We start from the raw sequence: 21,097 nt of genomic DNA, 5'->3' as shown, positions 1-21,097 counted from the left end.
ACCACAGAGCCCCAATGTCCTTCCCGAGCCGAGCGGCCCAGGACTGGGGACAGCAGTCGAGGCACGGCCTCTCCAGCGCAGAGAACGGAGCTAATCCCATCCCCGCCGCCGCTGGCAGCGCCATTCCCGGTTCTGTCCGGGGATGTGCGGGACAGAGGGATCGGCGGGCGGGGCGGGGAGGAGGCGGGGCCAAGAGCAAGGGGCGTGACCAGCGCTGTTATGGGGCGTGGCCACACATGGAAATATCCCGATTTGCATAAATATGGGCGTGGTGTGATCGCCCCGCCCCCGCCGCGCTGCACGCCGGGAGCGGAAGCTGCGGCCGCGTGGTGGAGGCAACATGGCGGCCCCCGGTAGGAGGTGAGCGCTGCACCGGGAACACCGCCGGCATGAGCTTACCCTCACACTCTCCTTTCCTTTCCCTCTCACGCGCTCCTTTCCCCCTCACACACTCTTTCCCCCCTCACACTCTCCTTTTCCTCCCTCACACGCTCCTTTTCCTACCTCACACGCTCCTTTTCCTACCTCACGCGCTCCTTTCCACCCCCCTCACGCTCTCCTTTCCCCCTCACGCTTTCCTTTCCCCCCTCACGCTCTCCTTTCCCCCCTCACGCTCTCCTTTCCCCCCTCACGCTTTCCTTTCCCCCCTCACGCTCTCCTTTCCCCCCTCACGCTCTCCTTTCCCCTCACGCTCTCCTTTCCCCCTCACGCTCTCCTTTCCCCCTCACGCTCTCCTTTCCCCCTCACACTCTCCTTTTCCCCTCACACTCTCCTTTTCCCCTCACGCTCTCCTTTCCCCCTCACGCTCTCCTTTCCCCCCTCACGCTCTCCTTTCCCCCCTCACACTCTCCTTTTCCCCTCACGCTCTTCTTTCCCCCTCACGCTCTCCTTTCCCCCTCACTCTCCTTTCCCCTCACACTCTCCCCTCACGCTCTCCTTTCCCCTCACACTCTCCCCTCACGCTCTCCTTTCCCCTCACATACTCTTTCCCCCCTCACACTCTTTCCCCCCTCACACTCTTTCCCCCCTCACTCTCCCCTCACACTCTCCCCCCTCACACTCTTTCTCCCCGCAGGAAGCTGGCGGAGCTGAGCCTGGACGAGTTCCTGGCTGCCGGCTCGGACTCGGAGCAGGACGGTGGCTGGCAGGAGGAGCAGGAGGAGGAGGAGGAGGAGGAGGAGGGCGGCCGGGCCCTTCAGGGCGCTGCGAGGCGGCGGCGGCCGAGCGGGAAGGCGGCCCAGGGGCTGCAGGCACGGCCGGGCAGGTGAGGGCTGAGCACGCTCTGGGAGGGGAGGCTGAAGGAGCAAAGGAGCTTTTTGCTTTCCACAGCTCCCTGACAGGAGGGAACAGCGCCAGGTGGGGCTCTGCTCGAAGGGCACAGGGACAGGAGGAGAGGGAATGGCCTCAGCTGCACCAGGGGAGGCTCAGGTTGGACATCAGGAGGAATTTCTCCGTGGAAAGGATGGTCAGGCATTAAAAGGGGATGCTGTCCCCTTTTCTGGAGCAATTCTGAATAGCTGAGAAAGAGATTTGTGATGTTTTTCTCCAGGTATTTTCATCTATCCCAGTGCAGTCTGGTATTTTGCTATCAAGATTTCTTAATCTTTAATGAAATGTTTTTCTTAGAGCCTCAGCAGAACTTTGAGCAGTGAATAAACAATTAAGTTTCTCCCAGCAGGAAGAAGGGAAAGGCATCTGAACACAAAGATCAGCTCTCCAGGCTGAAGGACAGAGACCCTGAGTTTTATAAGTTTCTGGAGGAGAACGATCGCAAGCTGCTGGATTTTGATGCCTCAGACAGCTCTGAGGAGGAGGAGGCTCTGCACAGACCCCCTGATACACTCGAGGTACCTGCTTGGGACTGCTGGGATTAATTAATTCCACGTGCAGTGTTTGTGTTCTAGTGCCAGCCCTGAATCATGGAATGATTTGGGTTGGAAAGGAACGTGAAAGTCACCCAGTTCCAGCCCCAACACCTTCCACCGTCCCAGGCTGCTCCAAGCCCCGTCCAGCCTGGCCTTGGACACTTCCAGAGATCCAGAGGCAGCCACAGCTTCTCTGAGCACCTGTGCCAGGGCCTCCCCACCCTCACAGGGAGGAGTTTATTCTCAATATCCCATCCAAACCATTCCTGCTTTCCACAGAGTGCTGCCAACAGCATTAATCAATCAGCCCTGCCTGCCTCCCTCCTCATCAGCTGCTCAGTAAAGGAGCTGGGGCCAGGCAGGAGTTGTAGAAACCTTTCCTCAGTCTCTCCTGCTGGTCTCTCTAGGAAGCCAGTGATGAGGATGAAGATGATGAAGACGAAGAACAAGAAAAAGTCAAAAGGAAGAAAGTTTCCTTCATCCATGTGAGCTTGAAAATGGTGGAGGAATGGAAGAAAGCTGCCCAGGTGAGCTGGGAGTTGCAGCACAAAGCACTGGAGTGTTCTCTGCCCTGCCTATAAAAGGCCTGTTTGGGATTTGTTAATCTGGCACAAAATGTATGTCCCAAACCCCCAGAGCTCTTGTACCTTCAGCATGGCTGTCATTTCTCTTGGGCTGCAAGATTCAAGTACTTCCATTCCATATGAGGGAGAAGCTGCAGAAATGTGGCTCAGAAGAGGCCAGAATGATCAAATTTGGATTTTTCATCCTTTTGCTAAGCCTTTGGCAATTCCAGGAGCTTTCTTAGTCACATACTTAGTAGTGATGGAATAGCTGAGGGGAATGAAGCTCAAACTGGAAGTTGCTTGCAGCTAATTAATTCCTTCTCAAGCCTCAGCAATTAAAAGCCAATTTTAGGAGAGGTGAAGGCCACTGAGTTTGTCAACCCTGCCTTGATGCTTGGGCATGGAGCTCTTTTTGGCATCAAAGCTCCAGTGAGTTCCAGTACTCCTGTCCCAGTCAGGAGCTTCAGAGTTCCAGGAGATCCCTTGCTTCTCCTCCTCAGCAACCTCTTCTCTTCTTTCCCCAGAGGAATCTCACCCCAAAACTCTTCCATGAAATCACCCAAGCCTACAAAGCAGCTGTGGCCACCACCAAAGGTGACAGTGGTGGCGACCCCAGCAAGTTCCAGGTGACTGACACTGCAGGTGAGGGAAGGGAAATCATCTGGGGGGAGCTGAGCTGTGGGAGAGAGGGGAGATGGGCACTGGGAGGAGTTAATTCACCCTTTCACTTCATTAAGGAGCTTAATCTTGCTGTGCTGCTCTGGGATCTTTCCTTTCAAGGGTGGGTTCTTGGTGCTGTTTTCTTGGAGAGGTGCCCCCTGTGCCTTCTAATCTTTGATAAAAAAATTTGAATAGAAGGCAAACTGGGGGTTTCTAGAAGGAAATGCTGGAGTTCTGCCATGGAAATTACTGGCTTCAGTTCCTCAGGGACCCCTTTTCCCATTAGGAAAACCAGGAATACATGGACAATCACTTACAAATGCTTTCCTGGCTTGTTTTACCCAGTGTTCAATGCCCTGGTGTCCTTCTGTATCCGGGACCTCTTCCTCTACCTGCACAAGCTGCTGCTCCCCAAAGCCCCCAAGAACAAACTCAAGTAAGTCTGGGGGGGGGGGTTGAGACTTCAGGAAAGCTCTGGGGATTTTCAGAGCTGCCTTTGAACCTGGGAAGGAGGTGCCAGCTCTTCCCAATCACTGAGTGCCTGATGATGCTCTCAGGGGTCTTCTTTTCTTCCCCCCAGTTGTGTCCCCTGCACTATCAAACTGCAGGCATTTGCAGAGGACGTGTGGCTTCAGGAGGGTCTGGAATTGGCTGTGCTTGCACTCAGGGGACAGTTCAGGCACTGGAAATCGGTTTTCAGAGGAAGGGACCAACCTTTCTGTGTCCCTGCAGTGTCACCAGAGTGTGACCCCAGTTCACTCCATGCTTTGCAGGCAGTTGTTGGTGCAAGGAATTGATCTCGTTTTGCTGCTGAAATCTGATTTATTTGGTTGGTTTTTTTTTTAAAGCTAAACCCACCTCTTGCTCCTTTCCAGAATGGTTCTCCCTTCCACCAGCCCCCTCTGGGGAAAGCTACGACTGGACATCAAAGTTTATCTTGGCTGTACCATAAAAGTAAGAAATAGCATCATTTTCTGTTTGTGGGGTCAGTCTGTGCCATGCTGGGCTCTTTAGGATATTTTGGAGTGAGGCAGATGGGATTTGCCCCTCTGAAATTTGTGTTCATTGTTTCCCTGTGTTGTTTTGGAATTGTTTGGTCCAATTAACAATTTGGAGGTTCAGAGGATGCTTGGGTCAGAATAGATAAGGCAGTAAAAAAGGGTTGAATTAACATTCTGGCAGCTCTCTGTGTTTTAATTTGTCTGGAAGATTAATATTTAATAGGCTTTAAAGTAGTTTGCAGTCTGTGTTCCTGCACTCTGCATCATTAATTCATTTTTTGGTGCTGTGATCTCTCCACTTGAGGTAAATACTGAGATGTTCTGTTGCTGATCTCACACGTGGCATCTTCTGAGTATGATAATGTTCCATCCTATCCATCCAACATTTCTGGTGTTTCAGAGACAATTAGTGGATTATTTCTGAAGGAAACTCCTGCCCCCACTTAATTTTATTTTTTTTTGAGGCTGCTTCATCAGCATCCCCAAACTGGAATATTAAAATCAAACCAACACTAAAACACTGATTCTTCAGCAGCTGAGGGAAGGGATAGCAGGAAAGACGACCCAGGAGCTGCTGTCCCTCAGCTGGGAGCTGGCACAATGACTTAGCAGAAAGAGCAATTTGATCAGGAGAGCTGTTTTTTTTTCATTTTCCCTCAAGCTGTGGTGCCTCTCTCCAGCAGCAGAGGATTGCAGACAAGGAAAAGCTGGGAATGCAGTGCCTGGGCTGACTCCTGAGAGCCCTCAGTCCCAGCCTTCAGCACAGTGGATTTTCTGGCACAATTTCTGAACAAAATCTTCTCCTTTTGGTGTGTGAGGGACTTGGCAAAGTCTGCTCAGTCCAGAGTCTTTGCAGAGCAAGGAGGAGGCGGACTGAATGTGGACAAAATGTCTGTGCTGGTTCCAGCAGCTGGGGCTGCACCAGGCAGAGCCTCTCTCAGGGACACCTGGAGCTCACCTTGTCCTCAGATTGGAAACTGGGTTTGTCTGCAGTGAGCCAAGCTGAACAAGCTGCAAGCACCAAGATTTGCTTGTCAAAACCTTTCCTTGAGAGAGAGTTAACCCAAATACCCAAAGTATTCCAGCTTCCCACACAGAAATCCTGGGGAAGTCCAGTGTGCTATCAGCCAGCTCAGGTGATGTTTCCTTGTGCAGACTGAGGGTGAATTTGGCCATTGGCAGTGAGGTGACATTTTGGTGTTCTGCACTGCAGATAAAATGGGATTTTGCAGTGTCTACAAGGGAGGTGCTGTGTGATGAGCTCAGGGGCCATGAGCCATGCAGCTGCAGCAGCCTGAGCTCCCATTTTCAGGCTGAGGGACCTGTAGGGCAGCTCTTTAAGCTGCCCTGTGTCTGCTCCTGCCCTGATCCAGCTGTTGGGCTTTCTGTGAGCTCCTTCCTGAGTGTTTGGAAGCAGCAAAATGCAGCTGAGAAGGGGAGGGCTGATGAGCCCTGCTTGCAAACTGGGGATGTTTTCTTCTCCTCCACAGCTGCTGTCGTGCCTGACCGAGGCCTCAGTGGGTGCAGCAGTCCTGCAGCACGTGAATTCCACAGTTCCATATTACCTGTCCTTCCCAAAGCAGTGCCGGGCCCTCCTCAAGGTAAGGGGACATGCTGGGATGTGCCATTGACATCTGAGAGGCTTTTTCCCCCCTTCAGCTGAGCCTTTTGTGGTATTTGGGCCGGATCTCCAGTCAGTTCAGTCCATTGTAGTGTTTTTCTGTTCTTCCTGGAGAGCATTCCTGCCTCTCTCCAGGTGCCACGAGGTGATGCCAGGCTGAGGTGAGTGTGTGGGTGGCTCTGTTTGTAGCTGCTGCTCCCCAGGGAGGTGTTTTGGGAAGCTGCTTCCTGCTCCCAGATGGAGGAATTGCTGCCAGGCCCTGGGAATGTCTGTGCTGCCTCTCCACTCGGGGAGCTGGGGGTGGAATATTTCTGTGGCAGCTCAGTCACAACTGCTGAGCGTGAACAACAACACAGGAGCTGCGGGGGAGACACCCAGGGCAGCAGGGTGGCAGCTGAGTGCAAGCTGCAAGGCAGCTCTGGGAGGAGGCAGGGAAGCCTTTGATGCTGGAGATGACTGGAATCACGCAGGGCTGGGAGGCTGGCATACCTCACAGCTGAAGGGCTGCTGCAGGCTTTTCTGGGAAGGCTTTTGCAGCCCTGCAGTGAGCCCTCTCTGCTCTGCATCGCTGCAGGGGAGCTGACTGGTATTGGGGGCACCAGGTGCTTCCTGCCAGGGCCAGGTGAACCTGGGGGAGGTGGAGTCACTCAGGAGAGTTAAATGAGTATTTAACCACAGAAATGAAAGTTGTGTCTGTTTTAGAGGTGCTGGTTTTGGACAGGTTCCTTTATTGATCATGGAAACACCGGCCTTGGCTGTTGTGTGGTGTCCCAGTGAGAGTGTGAGGACAGAAGGGCTGCCAGTGACTGACTGACAGCACATTGTGTCACCTCTGTGTCACCTGCCTCCTGGCTGCCTTCTTGCTGGGAAAGAGCGAGGTTCAGGCCTGTCTGTGGAGCAAGGGGCTCCTTGTGCCTTCACTCACGTGTCTCTGTGTTTGACCCCAGCAAACCATCACTCTGTGGAGCACAGGGGAGGAGACAGTCAGAGTCCTGGCCTTCCTGGTGCTGAACAAGATCTGCAGGTACAAGAAGGAGGTTTACCTCAGCCCCCTGCTCAAGGTAAGCCAGGCTTTTATTGAGATCTGCATCTTTTCTTCCTCATGTTATGTGCAAATACCTCAGAGCCTTGAGCTGCACATGGGCACCTGCTGCTGGAGGTGATGCTGGCAGCCTCCAGAAAACCAAATGGCAGAAATTCTGTCAGGTCGGGGTGATTCCTGCTTCCCACTGCTGCCTTTCCTGCTGGGGGCACAGAGACTGAGCAGGGGAGGTCTCTGGTGCCTGATGAATATTCATCTCCCAGATTTCTGAGAGCTTTCCTGAATGCTGACATCCTCCTGAGCTGCTCTGACCTTTCAGCTGAGTTCCCAAGTGAATTTTCCTGCCTCAGTGGCACCTGAGCAGGAGAGCTGTGCCCAGCCATCCCCACGTATGCCTCAGACCCTCCTGCTGCTGAGCAGTGGTGGGGACATGTCCAAGCTGAACACACTCCTGTCTCCCCTGGAGAAGAAGCAGGCTGGGTTATTCCTTTCTGTGATTAAAGCAACACTTCAGCCCTGGTTTTATAAGTAAAACCTTACAAAAGAAAGGCCTTGTAAGACATAGCTGAGGCCTTACTACTCCAGCAAGCTAGCCTGATAAGTTCCCATAAGAGCAAAATCCTGTAACAGTGAAAATCTGCTTATTCTTATGAGAAAGAATTCTAAGACTGTAACTGTTAACAGCACCTATAAAAACTATCCTGAATCATTAAAAATGTGAACAATATCTAAAAAGAGATGCTTCCAAGCACATAACCACCTCTAGTGAGATACCCAGTCAAGGTAACAACTAGTTACCAACCAATTAGAATTAGGCACAATGGTTTTAGAAAACCCTATAAATTCGGGCTATAATTAATAAAGACACCTTCTTTCGCTGCTTAAAGAAGTGTGTCTCATCAATCTCTAACTCAAGGGCACAGCAGCAGTTTGGACACACCTGGGAGGGGCAGAGGGGTCTGAGAATGCTTTTTGCTCTGTTTCTCATGGTGGTTTCTCATCCTCTTCCCCTCACAGCAAATGTACATTGCCTTTGTGAAGAACTCCAGGTTCACCTCTCCCAACGTGCTGCCCATGATCAACTTCATGCAGCGCACGCTGACGGAGCTGCTGGCCCTGGACACACACACCTCCTACCAGCACACCTTCATCTACATCCGCCAGCTGGCCATCCACCTGCGCAGCGCCATGACCCTCAGGAAGAAGGTGGGCACCCCTCCTTGGTGGGGAAGGAATTTTCTCCCCCTTCCTAGGAGGAAATGTGTGGAGAGGAGGAATTGCAGTGACCACTTGAGGCTTTGGTGGTGTGGGAGCCGTTGTTGGGGCTCCAGGGAGCACCTGGGAGTTGTCTGTGCTAAAATCTCAGCCAGGAAGGAGAAGAAATGGAAGCTTTGGGGTGACCTGAAAGGAGCCTCAGAGAAAGGCTCTGTCCAGCTATTTCCAAGGGCCTGCAGTGGCAGGATGGAGGGGGATGGATTCACACTGACAGGAGGGTTAGATTGGATACCAGGGGAAAATTCTTCCTTCTGGGAGGGTGGGGAGTCCCTGGAATGGATTTCCCAGAGCAGCTGTGGCTGCCTCATCCCTGGAAGTGTCCAAGGCTGGGTTGGATGGAGCTCAGAGCAGCCTGGGGTGGAGGAAGCTGTCCTTGCCCATGGGTGATCTTTAAGGTCTCTTTGAACCCAAACCCTCCTGCAGGGTGGGAGTTGCTTTTCTCTCCCACTTGCAAGAGTTTGTGCTACACTTTCCACCTTGGACGCCCTTTTCCCACTCTGAGGCTGCTGTTTGCAGCCTCTGTTTCAAAACCTGCAGGTAAAGCAGCTTAGGAGCCACCCTGGGGTGTTGCACCTCCCCAGCAAAGTCCGTGCTGTTTAAAGGACTTAACTGAGCAAAGCAGCTTTGGGGAGCAGCCCTGGTTTCAGCCACCTCCAGTCTGACCTGGGAAATCTGAGTCAGCTTGCTAATCCTGGATTTAGTCCTGTTTAGCAAAACAGACCCCCCAGATTAATTGTTCAGCTGCCCCCAAACAGGGCAGGGTTGGTGCCCAGCTAAATCTCCTGGCTGGTCAGACATGGGGATAAATAAGCAGAGATAAATGGAGTCTGGGCTGCAGATCCCCTAATTGGATTGCACTGGCTCCTTACACCCTCAGTTGTGGCCCAGACAGGGAGTAAATCCACTTGATTTCACAGCTGGGGAGGGACTTCACATGGGAATGGCACCACCAAAATGTCCAAATGCAAGCACTAAGCCTGTTTAAATGGAGCAGGGGATGGTGGTGGAAGGTGATTACCAGAGCAGATTGCTCGTCTGTTCCTGTGCAGGAGGAGCTGAGAAAAGCTTTCTGGTACATCTCAGTGACCTGGGGAGAGCTGGCAGAGCTCTGCCATGTCCAGCTGTGCCTTGGCTTAAGTCCCTGCTGCAAGGTTTGGCCCAGTGGCTGCAATTAAAGGATTCTGTCCCTTCTCAGGACTCATGCATCCTGCTTTTCCATGCAGAAGAGATGAGCTGGGCCTTGGAAGTCTGGAAAAATCCACAAGTGGGGGCTGAGGCACCTGCTGTGTGAGTGCAGCCTGCTGTGGTTTTGGGCAATACCTGTGGAGCTACAGAACTTTTAGGGAAGGGTTTCCTTCAGGGACTCTTGCTCCAGCTGGGCTTTTATTCAATCTGGCACTAAGAGCTGCTGCAGCACCTGCCCAGAGTCTTGAAAACAATGTCCTGGTGCAAGCCTTGGGCCACTCTTGGCCATGCTGCTGAGCCAGGCTGGCTCTGTCACTGCTGTCACTGTGTCACTGCTGGCCTGGTGCAGTGCTGGTAGCCAGAGCTCTGCTCTGCTGCCTGCCACTTTTACCCTGCAGCTACAAAAAATGAAGCTGTCCTGGGTGATGTCTTTCCCAAAAGTGCTGGGCTGATCATTTGCTCCAGTGATCAGCTCAGGATTCCCTGTGCCTGCACATCCCAGTGCCTGCTGTGAGGCTGGAGCTTGTCCTTCTCATAACAGCCACCCCTGGGCACCAGCAGACTGGTTTTATTCACTTGATTTCCTTCAGGCACTGACTGGTACCCAGTGAACTTGCTGCCCTGGGAATGGCAGCTCCAGTGTTGTTATTCCTCCCTGGGAATTGCAGTGTCCTGGATAAAACAAGTCTGGGCAGGAAGCAGGGTAAGCACCTATCAAAGGCCACATTTTCAAATTTCTGCCTTTATTTTTTTCCCCCCTTTCCTGCAGGAGAACTTCCAGTCGGTCTATAACTGGCAGTACATCCACTGCCTGTACTTCTGGTGTCGAGTTCTCAGCACCATCCACCCCAGTGAGGTCCTGGAGCCCCTGATCTACCCCTTGACACAAGTCATTATTGGCTGTATCAAGTGAGTAGAATTCTTAATTCTTTTTGCTCTGCTTTGTGTTATTTTACAGTTATGTGATTTGGATTTAACCATGAATGGCCATCAAAGCTGCTTTTAATTGAAATTTTTCCAGCCCAAGATGTGTGTGAGCAGCTGTTTAGGTGGTGACAGAGTTGTGGTGTGGGTTCTTCTTTCCTCTTTGTGTAAGAAAAGTCTCAGTCTGAATAACCTGAGCAGATTATCCTTGTAACTGCAAGGAAAATGATCTGCCTTGCTTCAGAAAATCCTCATCTGCAGCTCTGTAAATACATTTAGAAGCTGCATTTTTGGTGCCTGTTTGTTTGGATTTGAAGAAGTGGGACACAGTTGTTATTTTCAGGATGTCTGCTGAGAATTCCCTCCTCCCGTCAGAGTTTGTGTGAATGAAATGTTTGTGCTGTGAGGTGGCTGTTAACAACGAGCTTTGAGGGAATTTTGGGATCTCTGGTGATCTCCCAAATCCTGTTAGCTCTGTTAACCAGATTCTCAGCTTTAAAACCCAGGGCTGGAGCAACTCCCCAGCAGTGATGAAGATAAGCAGATTTAAACGATCAGATAAGAGGATGCAAACATCCCTCCTGCCTTCCCCACTGCTCCTGGGATGGATCCAGGCAGCTTCCTACCTGTCCAGCAGATAAATCAGGGATCTGGGGCCGAGGAGAGGGGAGTGGGGGGAGGCTCAGCAGGTTCTTCAGCAGCTTGGCACAAGCTGCAGGTACTGCCTGGTGAGGCTTTGGAGATTTGGGAACCCCCACAGATGGGTTTGGGGTGACCTCACTGTGGCCTTCCAGGACCTAAAGGAGCTACAAGAGAGATGGAGAGAGGATTTCTGAAGGATGGAGGGACAGGACACACAGGGAATGACTTTAAACTGAGAGGGTGGCTTCAGATGAGATATCAGGAAAAAATCCTCCTCCTAAGGGTGGTGAGGCCCTGGAATAGATTTTCCAGAGAAGCTGTGGCTGTCCCATCCCTGGAAGTGTCCGAGGCCAGGTTGGACAGGACCTGGAGCACCCCTGGGATAGTGGAAGGTGGCCTTGCCCATGGCACTGGATGAGCTTTAAGTCTCTTCCAAGCCAAACCATTCCATGATTCTGTGATTCCAGCACTGGGAAAACAGAAACAGATCCCACCTGGATTCCTTCCCAAGCCAGGCTGGTGGCTGGGATGTTGAGGAAGCAGATTGGCAGGTGTGGGGGTGCTGTGGCTCGGTGGGACAGGACACTCTGGGGTCACAGGGGTGACCTCTGCAATCCCTTTCTCCTGCTCCCGGTGTGCTGTGGGATTTATCCCGAGGGATGGATGGGAGGAGAATCCCATTCCCTGCTGTCCCCTGTGCCGGGAGGTGGCGCCTGGCTCCAGCACAAGGACAGTGTCCCTGTGTCCCTGGGACCTGCTCCATCCTCCCTGGGCTGCTTTTAACCCCTGTGCTGGCCCCTCTCCTCACTGATGGGTGTTTTCAGCAGCAGAAGCTCCTGTTCTGGTATCCCTTTTTCCATAAACTTTTCTTGGCCTTGCCTGCTCGGGTTTGTGCCCTGCTCCCAGCCTGAGCTGTGAAAATGCAGCTGTTCCCTGGTGTGTGTGGTTAAATGAGGATTTTTGGATCCTGTGCATTCCAGCCTCTCAGCAGGTGCAGGGAAAGAAGCAGGGCCAGCCTGGGTGAGCTGGAGCAGAGGCTGATGATGAATTGCTGTGTCCCCTCTGGCCACCAGGGCTGTGACAGGATGGGCTGTGCCAAATCAAACGAGCCTTGAGGCTGTTCCCAGCAGCCTGGGAGAAGGGCAGGAGCCATTCCAAGTGATAGGAAGGGGAAAGGAGTCACTTTGGAGGGACTGGGAGTTGGAGCTCCCTGAGCAGAGCTGGTCCCAGCGGTGTTTGTTATTCCCTGTGCATCCAGCCCCAGGATGTGGAGCAGGCTGTGGCACAGCCACGCACTCTGAAATGAATGGGTTTGGTTTACAGTAAATCCATACACTTAGCAGCTTTATTCCTTGATCAATTAATTCCTGAGAATGGCTTTCGTCATCTCCAGAGGTGCCAGAGCAGGCGTGCAAAGTAGATTTATTTCTGTAATGGGTCCAGTGATAATTATTTCACTATTTGGAAGGGGGATGCAGCTGATTTATGGTGCCTGGTCAAACGCTTTGATTTTGTGGGCTCTCCTGGATTGCTCAGCAAGTCCTTTGGGGAGGGAGGGGTTCATTTATCAGCTTGGGTCTGTCATCTGTGAGCTGTGGTTTAAAAACATAACATTTTTAATGCTGGAGGCTTCTGTGACTTCAAGTGCAGGTCACTGAGTGAGGAGCTTTAGAATGGGACAGAAATGAGTTTTAGGGGTTGCTCTCCATTCTCTGCCTGCTCCTGGGGGAGGTGATTCTGCTCAGTAATTTTGACAGGCTCAACTTTTGTCTTAATTACCTTCATTATTTGAAATATGAGTGAAACTCAGCCAAGGCTCTTCCTCCTCCTCCTCTGGGAATTTTATTTCTGGTTATGGGGTGGCTTCAGCAGCCCATTTTGCTGTGCAGATTTCTTCAGCAGGATAGGAAATGCTTTCCTGTGTCAGTGGAGGCTGCAGGTGCAGTTCCTCTATCAATTTGTTATCATTTATTTTTATTTCGTTTTCCTGCCCAGGCTGGTGCCAACGTCTCGGTTCTACCCCCTGCGCATGCACTGCATCCGTGCCCTCACCCTGCTGTCCCAGAGCACCAGGACCTTCATCCCCGTGCTGCCCTTCATCCTGGAGGTGGGTTGCTCCCTGCTGGCCCCTTCTCCCTGCTAAAAACACTCACTGCACCCACCAGCAGCTCCCAGGGGTTCCCATTTTGCTCCCTAAAATCCCTGGAAAACAGCACCAGACTTGCTGAGAAAATAGGATTCAGCTTTTGTTGTCTGTGAGTTGTACCTGAGAGCAGCTGGGGGCAGAAAGGCATTGCCAGGGGGTTGAACTGGAGCAGCTGGAGTAGACAAAGGAGATGCCAGGGAAATTCCAGCTTCAGCTGGCTGCAGGAGTTACCCGAGCTCGATCCTGCTCCTGCGGTCATCTCTTGGTGAAGGCAGAGTTGTTTCTGACTCCACACAATGAGAAATGGAAGAAAAACAAAACACTTCAAGGATTAAAAAAAAAATATTTAGGAAGATATCTGTGAGAACTTGAGCTTGGCATAAGGCTGGCCACTGAGGAGGAGCAATAAGGCTGGAATGAGGGCCTGACCCAGCCAGGCTCACTCCTAATCAAGTTCTCTTGAAGCAAAGGCTTCTGTGGTTTGGGGTTGTTGTAAAGGTCCCTTGCAAACCACATCCTTAGCCTGTGGAATGTTTATAAACCTCCTGCTCCCCGGCCTGGGTGGCTTTGCCATTGCCCTGCTTCCTTCCTCTTGCTCCTCTTGTGTCTGAAACCCTGCCAGCCAGATTTTGGGATGGAGGCATCTTCCCTCTGTGGTCGTGGCCCTTTTGCTTTTTAGTGCTGTAAGAGAGAAAACACAGAGCCTTCTTCCCTCTTTCCATTCTGGCCCTGACACCTTGTCCCTCATCTGGCTGTCAGGGCCCAGCCAGGTGTTGTCACTCTGCACCCTGATCTCCCTCAGGTGTTCCCATTGATCACCCTGATCACTCTCCATTGATCTCCCTGATCACCCTCCACTGATCACCCTGATCACCCTCCATTGATCACCCTGATCACCCTCCATTGATCCCACTGATCACCCTCCACTGGTCTCACTGATCACCCTCCATTGATCCCACTGATCACCCTCCATTGATCACCCTGATCACCTTCCATTGATCCCACTGATCACCCTCCACTGATCTCACTGATCACCCTCCATTGATCACCCTGATCACCCTCCATTGATCACCCTGATCACCCTCCATTGATCACCCTGATCACCCTCCATTGATCTCATTGATCACCCTCCATTGATCTCACTGATCACCCTCCACTGATCACCCTGATCACCTTCCACTGATCTCACTGATCACCCTGCATTGACCCCACTGATCACCCTCCATTGATCCCACTGATCACCCTCCACTGATCTCACTGATCACCCTCCATTGATCACCCTGATCATCCTCCATTGATCCCACTGATCACCCTCCACTGATCACCCTGATCACCCTCCATTGATCACCCTGATCACCCTCCATTGATCCCACTGATCACCCTCCACTGATCTCACTGATCACCCTCCATTGATCACCCTGATCACCCTCCATTGATCTCACTGATCACCCTGCATTGACCCCACTGATCTCACTGATCACCCTCCATTGATCACCCTGATCACCCTCCATTGATCTCACTGATCCCACTGATCACCCTCCACTGGTCTCACTGATCACCCTCCATTGATCACCCTGATCACCCTCCATTGATCCCACTGATCACCCTCCATTGATCACCCTGATCACCCTCCATTGATCTCACTGATCACCCTCCATTGATCCCACTGATCACCCTCCATTGATCACCCTGATCACCCTCCATTGATCACCCTGATCACCCTCCATTGATCCCACTGATCACCCTCCATTGATCTCACTGATCACCCTCCATTGATCTCACTGATCACCCTCCATTGATCACCCTGATCACCTTCCATTGATCTCACTGATCACCCTGCATTGATCTCACTGATCACCCTCCACTGATCTCACTGATCACCCTGATCGCCCTCCACTGATCACCCTGATCACCCTCCACTGATCACCCTCCATTGATCTCACTGATCACCCTCCACTGATCTCACTGATCACCCTCAGAGGTTCTCACTCAGCACCTTGACCACCCTCAGGGGTTCCCACTTGTGGAGGAAGCCCAGTCCCCTGACAGGCTCCCTCCCTGGAGATCTGCTCGTTCAGGGGACACAGAGGGAGTGCCTGTGCATTCCCAGAGGCACAGGAATTCCCCAAATGCCATGGGAAGTGAGAGCTGGATGGGCTGATGCAGTGGGAGTGCTGTGGTGCAGAGCTGGTTTGCACTCTGGAGTGGGAACTGTGTATCCCAGCTCCCTTCCCGCTCCCCTCGTGGAAACTGGGAGTGCCAAAAATCCCTCTCCTTCCTGCCTGTGCTGCCCTGTCCTTCCCTCTGTCTGCCAGTGGTTATCCCTTCAGCCACATGGCTGGCTTGTGACGTTTTGTGGCACTCTGGTCCCTCATTATCCCCTTCCCAGCCTGCCCCAAGGATTCCTAGACATCAGTCATGCTGTGCCTCAGCCTGGCTGTCAGCCCTCAGGATGGGAACCACACTTCCTCCCCTTCCCAGCTCCCTGCCACCTCCTGGGCGAGTTCCAGAGCCTCTGGCTGCACTTCCCTGCCTGCCTGGAGGCATGGGAGGATCCCAGGGAGCCCCCATGCCTTTAATGTGTCTGACCTGGGGGATCAATAGCTCTGTTTGGGCCCAAGAAATAACTGTGCATAACGAGGTTTATGGCATCGATTGCCCAGGCAAGGGCTCTTTGTTTGCACGAGCCCCCACACTCGTCCCTCCATTCCAAATAACCTGGATTGACAAATAAAATGTAAGGAATCAATAACAGTCTCCTGCTTCTGTGGCCTGGGGGCACTGCTGTGACCTGAGCAGCCTCTCCCTCCTGCTCCACTCAGCCTCCCCTGTGCTGCATCCCCACCGTGCTGGGCTGCTGATGGATGTGCTGCTGCTGCACACAGGGAAGAGAAATGATTTCCTGCTCAGGAGGGCAACCTCAAAATGTTTGGGCACAGGGAGAGAGGAGCTGGGGCTGCTCCAGAGTGTGGGTGAGCAGGACGTGCTTCTCACCCCTCTCTGGGTGCCATCAGATGTGCAGATGTCATCAATTGATGGCTTTTTCGTTGTTGTTTAAATGAGATTGAAGCCTCTTGATTGCCACATGGGATCTTCTGGTGGGGATCTCTGGGAATCTGCCTCATACCCAGTGGTTTGAGCAGTTATTTCAGTGGCAATAGTGAATTTGGTGTAAGCATTACTTAGTCTTGCTTTGGAACTCTTCTCACCTTCAGGGACAGCTCCAAAGTCCACTCAACCTTCAAGGTACAGCCTCTGACCATGAGAAAGGTGGGACTGAGGAACAAACCTCAGTTTCTTGTGCTCTTGCTTGTGTTGGTCTCCACTTCACACCACAGCACCTGTCACAGCCATGTCTCCACAGCTTCAGGTGTGCTTGGTCCCTGTCCCTGGCTGGGATATTTAAGAAAGCTGTGGGGCAGTGATGAGGAATTGGGGTTTCTGGATTGTGTTCTTGGCTCTGTCACCACCTGCATGCTCTTGGCTGAGTTGTTTGGTGGTTGCTTCGTGCTGTGATCACCTTTACACTCTTTTCTTTTTTCTCTTCCAGGTTTTCCAACAAGTGGATTTCAACAAGAAGCCAGGACGGATGAGTTCCAAGCCCATCAACTTTGCCGTGATCCTGAAGCTCTCCAATGCCAACCTGCAGGAAAAGGCCTTCAGGGTAAGTGGGAGCTCGGCCTCCAGCAGTGCCTGGTTCCCTGTGACAGGGAATGTGCTCTGTGTCCCCGTCCCCAGAGGCTGGAGACACCTTTCCCAGGCTGGGAAATCCCCAGGGTTTAGGTGCTGTAGGAAATCTGTAGGGTTTGGGTCATACCCAGTCTCTTGATTTGTGTTTCTCCTGCTCAGGATGGACTCATTGACCAGCTCTATGACCTGATGCTGGAATATCTCCATGGCCAAGCCCACAGCATTGGCTTCCCAGAGCTGGTTCTCCCCACTGTCATCCAGGTAAGGGGGCAGACACTTCTGGTGGTGCCATGAATGTGCACACTGCAGGATAAAGTCATTTAAGTGAACTCAGGATGGTCCTCAAAATGAGCAGAGAGCCATTTACCTTTGCTTCATTTTAATTTTTATTTGTGTTTTGGGGAGTTGTTGGAGAGGAGCAGAGGCATCACATCTAATTAGGCTGGAGGCAGGGGAAAGTGGCTCTGGAGTTTGCCATCTGTTGGGAAACAAAGTGGAGCAGAAGCTGCAGAACTGCTCTAGGATGGGGTTGGGATGATGAACTCAGGGGAGTTCTTGGGGATTCAGAGCTGTCCCAGTTGCTGGGGGGTCTTGGAGCAGAACCTGTGCTCTGAGCCCAGCTTTTTTTTCCTTGTCCTCAGCCTCCCCGAGGTGCTCTCCACAAGATGGCAATCTTCCCTCCCAGTCTTCCATCTCAATCTTCCCTCCCAGGCTTCCCTTCCCCAATCTTCCTTTCCCCAATCTTGCCTTCCAATCTTTCCTCCCCAGTCTTCCCTCCCTTCTCAGGCTTCCTCCCTGGAGCTGCAGGCAGCACTGCTCACTGGGAAAGTGTTGGAATGTGTTCCCTCATTCCCAGCCCGCTGGTTTTAACTCAGGAGTGGCTGCTGTCACATCCCCCATGGGGACACGAACCTCTGCTTGTCCTGGTGTGTGCCACGAGCCCCTGCACACCTTGGAATGCCCCTGGCTGCTGGGGGAGCAGGGGCTGTGCCCCCCAGGCAGTTTGGGATGCCCCTGGCTGCTGGGGCAACGGGGGCTGTGCCCCACAGACAGTTTGGGGTGTTCCCCAGGCAGTTTGGGGTGCCCCTGGCGGCTGGGGGAGCAGGAGCTGTGTCCCCCAGGCAGTTTGGGGTGTTCCCCAGGCAGTTTGGGGTGCCCCTGGCGGCTGGGGGAGCAGGAGCTGTGCCCCCCAGGCAGTTTGGGGTGCTCCTGGCTGCTGTGGGAGCAGGAGCTGTGCCCCCCAGGCAGTTTGGGGTGCCCCCCAGGCAGTTTGGGATGCCCCTGGCTGCTGGGGGAGCAGGAGCTGTGTCCCCCAGGCAGTTTGGGGTGTTCCCCAGGCAGTTTGGGGTGCTCCCCAGGCAGTTTGGGGTGCCCCTGGCTGCTGGGGGAGCAGGGGCTGTGTCCCCCAGGCAGTTTGGGAAGCAGAGCTCTGTGTCCCTGCCAGGGGCTGGCATCTGCCAGGCTCGGGGCTCTTGGCCGTGTCCCCCAGGCTGGCACAGGGGCTGCCTTGGCTGGTGGCAGCTGCCAGCCCTGTGTGTGTGTGCCTGTCCCCGCTCCCCCGGCAGCACACCCAGCCCGTGCTCTCAGCCAGCAGCTGGCAGAGCCGATGTTTGGCTGGAATGAGGAGCTGCTGACGGCCCCGTGCCTTCCAAACACAGCCTGGAATTCTGCAGAGGATTGATGCTCTCGGATTCCTGCCTGGCTGCCGCTGCCCGCAGCCTCGTGGCGTCTGCCGGGCTGGCCTTGGCTTCCCAAAATCTCCGCGCCTTCGGGAAGGCGTGTGGGGAGAGGCTTTTCTCCTGGAGCGCTTCCAGCCGACTGTGGAGATCCATCTGTCCCGAGCCTCCCTCCCTGGTGAGCTCACGCCTCTCGCAGCGCCGTGGCAGGGCTGTTCCAGCTGGCAGGGGCTGTGTCCCTCCTCCTCCTCCTCCTCCTCCTGCCGCTCTGGTCAGCGGCTCCGGGGGAAGCTGGGCTGAGCTTTCCAGCCGCAGCTTCCCAAGTTCTCTGCCTGGAAGGCAGGAAGCACCCGGCAGATGAAAGGAGAGCCAGCGGGGATGGGAGCCACTTCAAAGCTGCTGCTGCTGCCCCAGGGCTGACCCCGTGCTGGTCACTGCCTGCAGGGGCTGCGAGGGAAGAGCCCCTTCCCTCTCCAGATCCCTGGCAGGCAGCACGGAGCAGCAGTGGGAGCTTGGAGGGGAAGAGCTGGCGCTGAGGCAGGAGCTGGCAGCAGCCAGGCTTGGCTTGCAGCGAGCCAGAAGGGCAGGAGGTGCTGCCTTGCACTCCTGCTGCTGCTCCCTCTGTCCCCAGTGAAATGTTCCCTGTTGAGTGGGGCACTGGGCAGGGTTTGGCTTCCCTGCCTCACTTCCAGTAAGAGGAGCTGGGGTTTTGCTCTGTGGTCTCTGCTGGGAGAAAGCTTTGGTGTTGCAGGCTGGCAGTGGGACAGAATCAACCCCAGTAATGACAGGGCTGGGATGGGAAGCCTTAATGCCATATCCACACACACACACACACACTGGTGTTCTGATGGCTTTTATTCTGCAAAGATCCAATTGTTCCATTTGGCAGAGTAGGGAAAAGCACACACAGACTCTTTTTTCACCCCCTCTCTGTCCTTTATCCTCTTTTACCTCCCTGGCTGTGTCCCTGCCTCTCCACACAGGGCTGAGATCTCATTAGGTTTTGTTAATATCTGTGGCAGATAGGGGTGGGATGTGAGGGGAGCAGGGGCTGTGTGAGGGAACACAGCTCCAAACTGCACTGACAGAGCCCAGGATTTTGCAGGATTTCTGGTGACACTTCTGCAAGGGAAGAAAAATGATAATGTATGTGGCAGCGGATGGAATGGATCTGGGGCTGCAGCTGGGGGATCAAGTGAGATAAATCGAATGACAAATGCATCTCTCAGTGGAGATAAATATGCAGCACCTATAAAAAATAAATATTTTAGGAAGGGGGGGTGAGGGCAGGACAGGCTTCAGCAGCAGCAGAATTGTTGTGCTGACGGTTTCTTTGTGCTTTGGGGGAAGCAGGGAAGGTCAGGGTGTGAATTGCCATTTTTCTGAGCTGGTGCTGTGATGGCAGCTGGGGTGTGCTGCAGGGAGAGGGACAAGGGAAGGCCCTGCTGCTCCTGAGCAGGGACATCCTGCAGCAAACACCCCTCAGAGAGCAGTGTCCTGCAGGGAGGGGCTGGCTGCCACTGCCACCTCCTGATGAACAGCAACACCTTCCCAGGTGGCATTTACAGGAGGGAAACATCTCTGTCCTTCCCCCAGCTCTGTCTTCCGAGGCAGAACCTTGGGAGCCATGGGTGGAGGAGGCAGTAATGGATTTGCTGCCTGGAAACCCTTTATCTCCCTCCTGATAGCATCTCCTGGTCCCACTGAGAGCAAAGTTCCATCGTGGTTAACCATTTTCTCCTGCCTTATTGGGTCTCTTCCTCTAAATCAAATGTCTGTGCAGTGTTTGTGTGTTTATTTATGGCTCCAGCAGAGAGCTTGGCCTGCAGGATTCAGACAGCACTCCTGGAGCTGGGGAGAACTGTTAGGCAGGGGAGTCACTGGAATTCAAGCCTGGACACCCCCACCTTTCTCTCTGTCACCAAGAATTTGCCTCAGTTCTTGGTTTGTGAGTGCCACAGCAGGGTGGTGCTGCTGCAGAGTGTCATTTTGTCATTTCTGGTGTGGATTTCAGCCCTGGGAAGGTCAGAGTGCCAGCTGGGGTAGGGTTTGAGCCCTGGGAAGGTCAGAGTGCCAGCTGAGGTAGGGTTTGAGCCCTGGGAAGGTCAGAGTGCCAGCTGGGGTTGGGTTTGAGCCCTGGGAAGGTCAGAGTGCCAGCTGGGGTTGGGTTTGAGCCCTGGGAATGTCAGAGTGCCAGCTGGGGTTGGGTTTGAGCCCTGGGAAGGTCGGGGGTGCCAGCTGGGGTTGGGTTTGAGCCCTGGGAAGGTCGGGGGTGCCAGCTGGGGTTGGGTTTGAGCCCTGGGAATGTCAGGGGTGCCAGCTGAGGTTGAGTTGGTGGGGTCAGACCTGGAGCAAACCTCACCCTGCTGGCTTCATCCCGACCCTGGAGCAGCACCACGTTTTCCCACTGAAGCAAAGCCCATCATTCCCAGTTCACAGACACCTCCACACCAGTTTCAAGTCTCTTCTCAAACCCTGCCTTCAGTCCCAGCCATCCTTCCCACCCACAAGCCCTGTATGGGATATTCCCATCCCAGTCTCAGTCAATGTTCCACAGCCAACCCCCAGACACCTTCCCTCACTCCAGGGCTCCTGTGGTTCTGGCCTTGGAGCATCCTCATGTGCCCACTGTTATTCCTGCTCTTGCAGCAGGTCCAGTGCTCCTTTTGGTGTGGCTGAGCCAAGGCACAGCAGTTGTAGCTGCACTGGCTGCAGGAGCACAGAGCCTTTCCTCCACTGACCCATCTTCAAGAGCTGCTTTGGGGCAAACTGCAGCTCTTTGCATCCTCCCAGGCCAGGGAGCA

At 53.5% G+C, this 21,097-nt stretch overlaps 1 protein-coding gene across 3 annotated transcripts in view; it reads left to right on the top strand.

Moving 5' to 3' along the window:
• The first annotated feature begins 295 nt into the window (after positions 1 to 295).
• Positions 296 to 21,097, top strand: part of NOC2L (NOC2 like nucleolar associated transcriptional repressor) — a 30,092-nt gene continuing 9,290 nt past the window's right edge. For 2 of the 3 annotated variants that reach the window (XM_058854977.1, XM_058854976.1), the window contains exons 1-14: positions 296 to 360; positions 1,076 to 1,264; positions 1,676 to 1,847; positions 2,273 to 2,392; positions 2,956 to 3,073; positions 3,437 to 3,527; positions 3,967 to 4,045; positions 5,583 to 5,693; positions 6,661 to 6,774; positions 7,773 to 7,961; positions 9,985 to 10,124; positions 12,777 to 12,888; positions 16,478 to 16,591; positions 16,777 to 16,878. In XM_058854977.1, the coding sequence (XP_058710960.1) occupies positions 341 to 360; positions 1,076 to 1,264; positions 1,676 to 1,847; positions 2,273 to 2,392; positions 2,956 to 3,073; positions 3,437 to 3,527; positions 3,967 to 4,045; positions 5,583 to 5,693; positions 6,661 to 6,774; positions 7,773 to 7,961; positions 9,985 to 10,124; positions 12,777 to 12,888; positions 16,478 to 16,591; positions 16,777 to 16,878 (1,671 nt within the window). In that variant the 5' untranslated portion in view covers positions 296 to 340. The remainder of the gene's footprint in view (positions 361 to 1,075; positions 1,265 to 1,675; positions 1,848 to 2,272; positions 2,393 to 2,955; positions 3,074 to 3,436; positions 3,528 to 3,966; positions 4,046 to 5,582; positions 5,694 to 6,660; positions 6,775 to 7,772; positions 7,962 to 9,984; positions 10,125 to 12,776; positions 12,889 to 16,477; positions 16,592 to 16,776; positions 16,879 to 21,097) is intronic. The other variant, XM_058854978.1, reaches the window with a different exon arrangement.

The sequence above is a fragment of the Poecile atricapillus genome, chromosome 22, assembly GCF_030490865.1.
Source record: "Poecile atricapillus isolate bPoeAtr1 chromosome 22, bPoeAtr1.hap1, whole genome shotgun sequence".
NCBI lineage: Eukaryota > Metazoa > Chordata > Aves > Passeriformes > Paridae > Poecile > Poecile atricapillus.
Note: the sequence above shows the minus strand (reverse complement) of the source record. Positions and strands in the feature narration are given on the sequence as shown.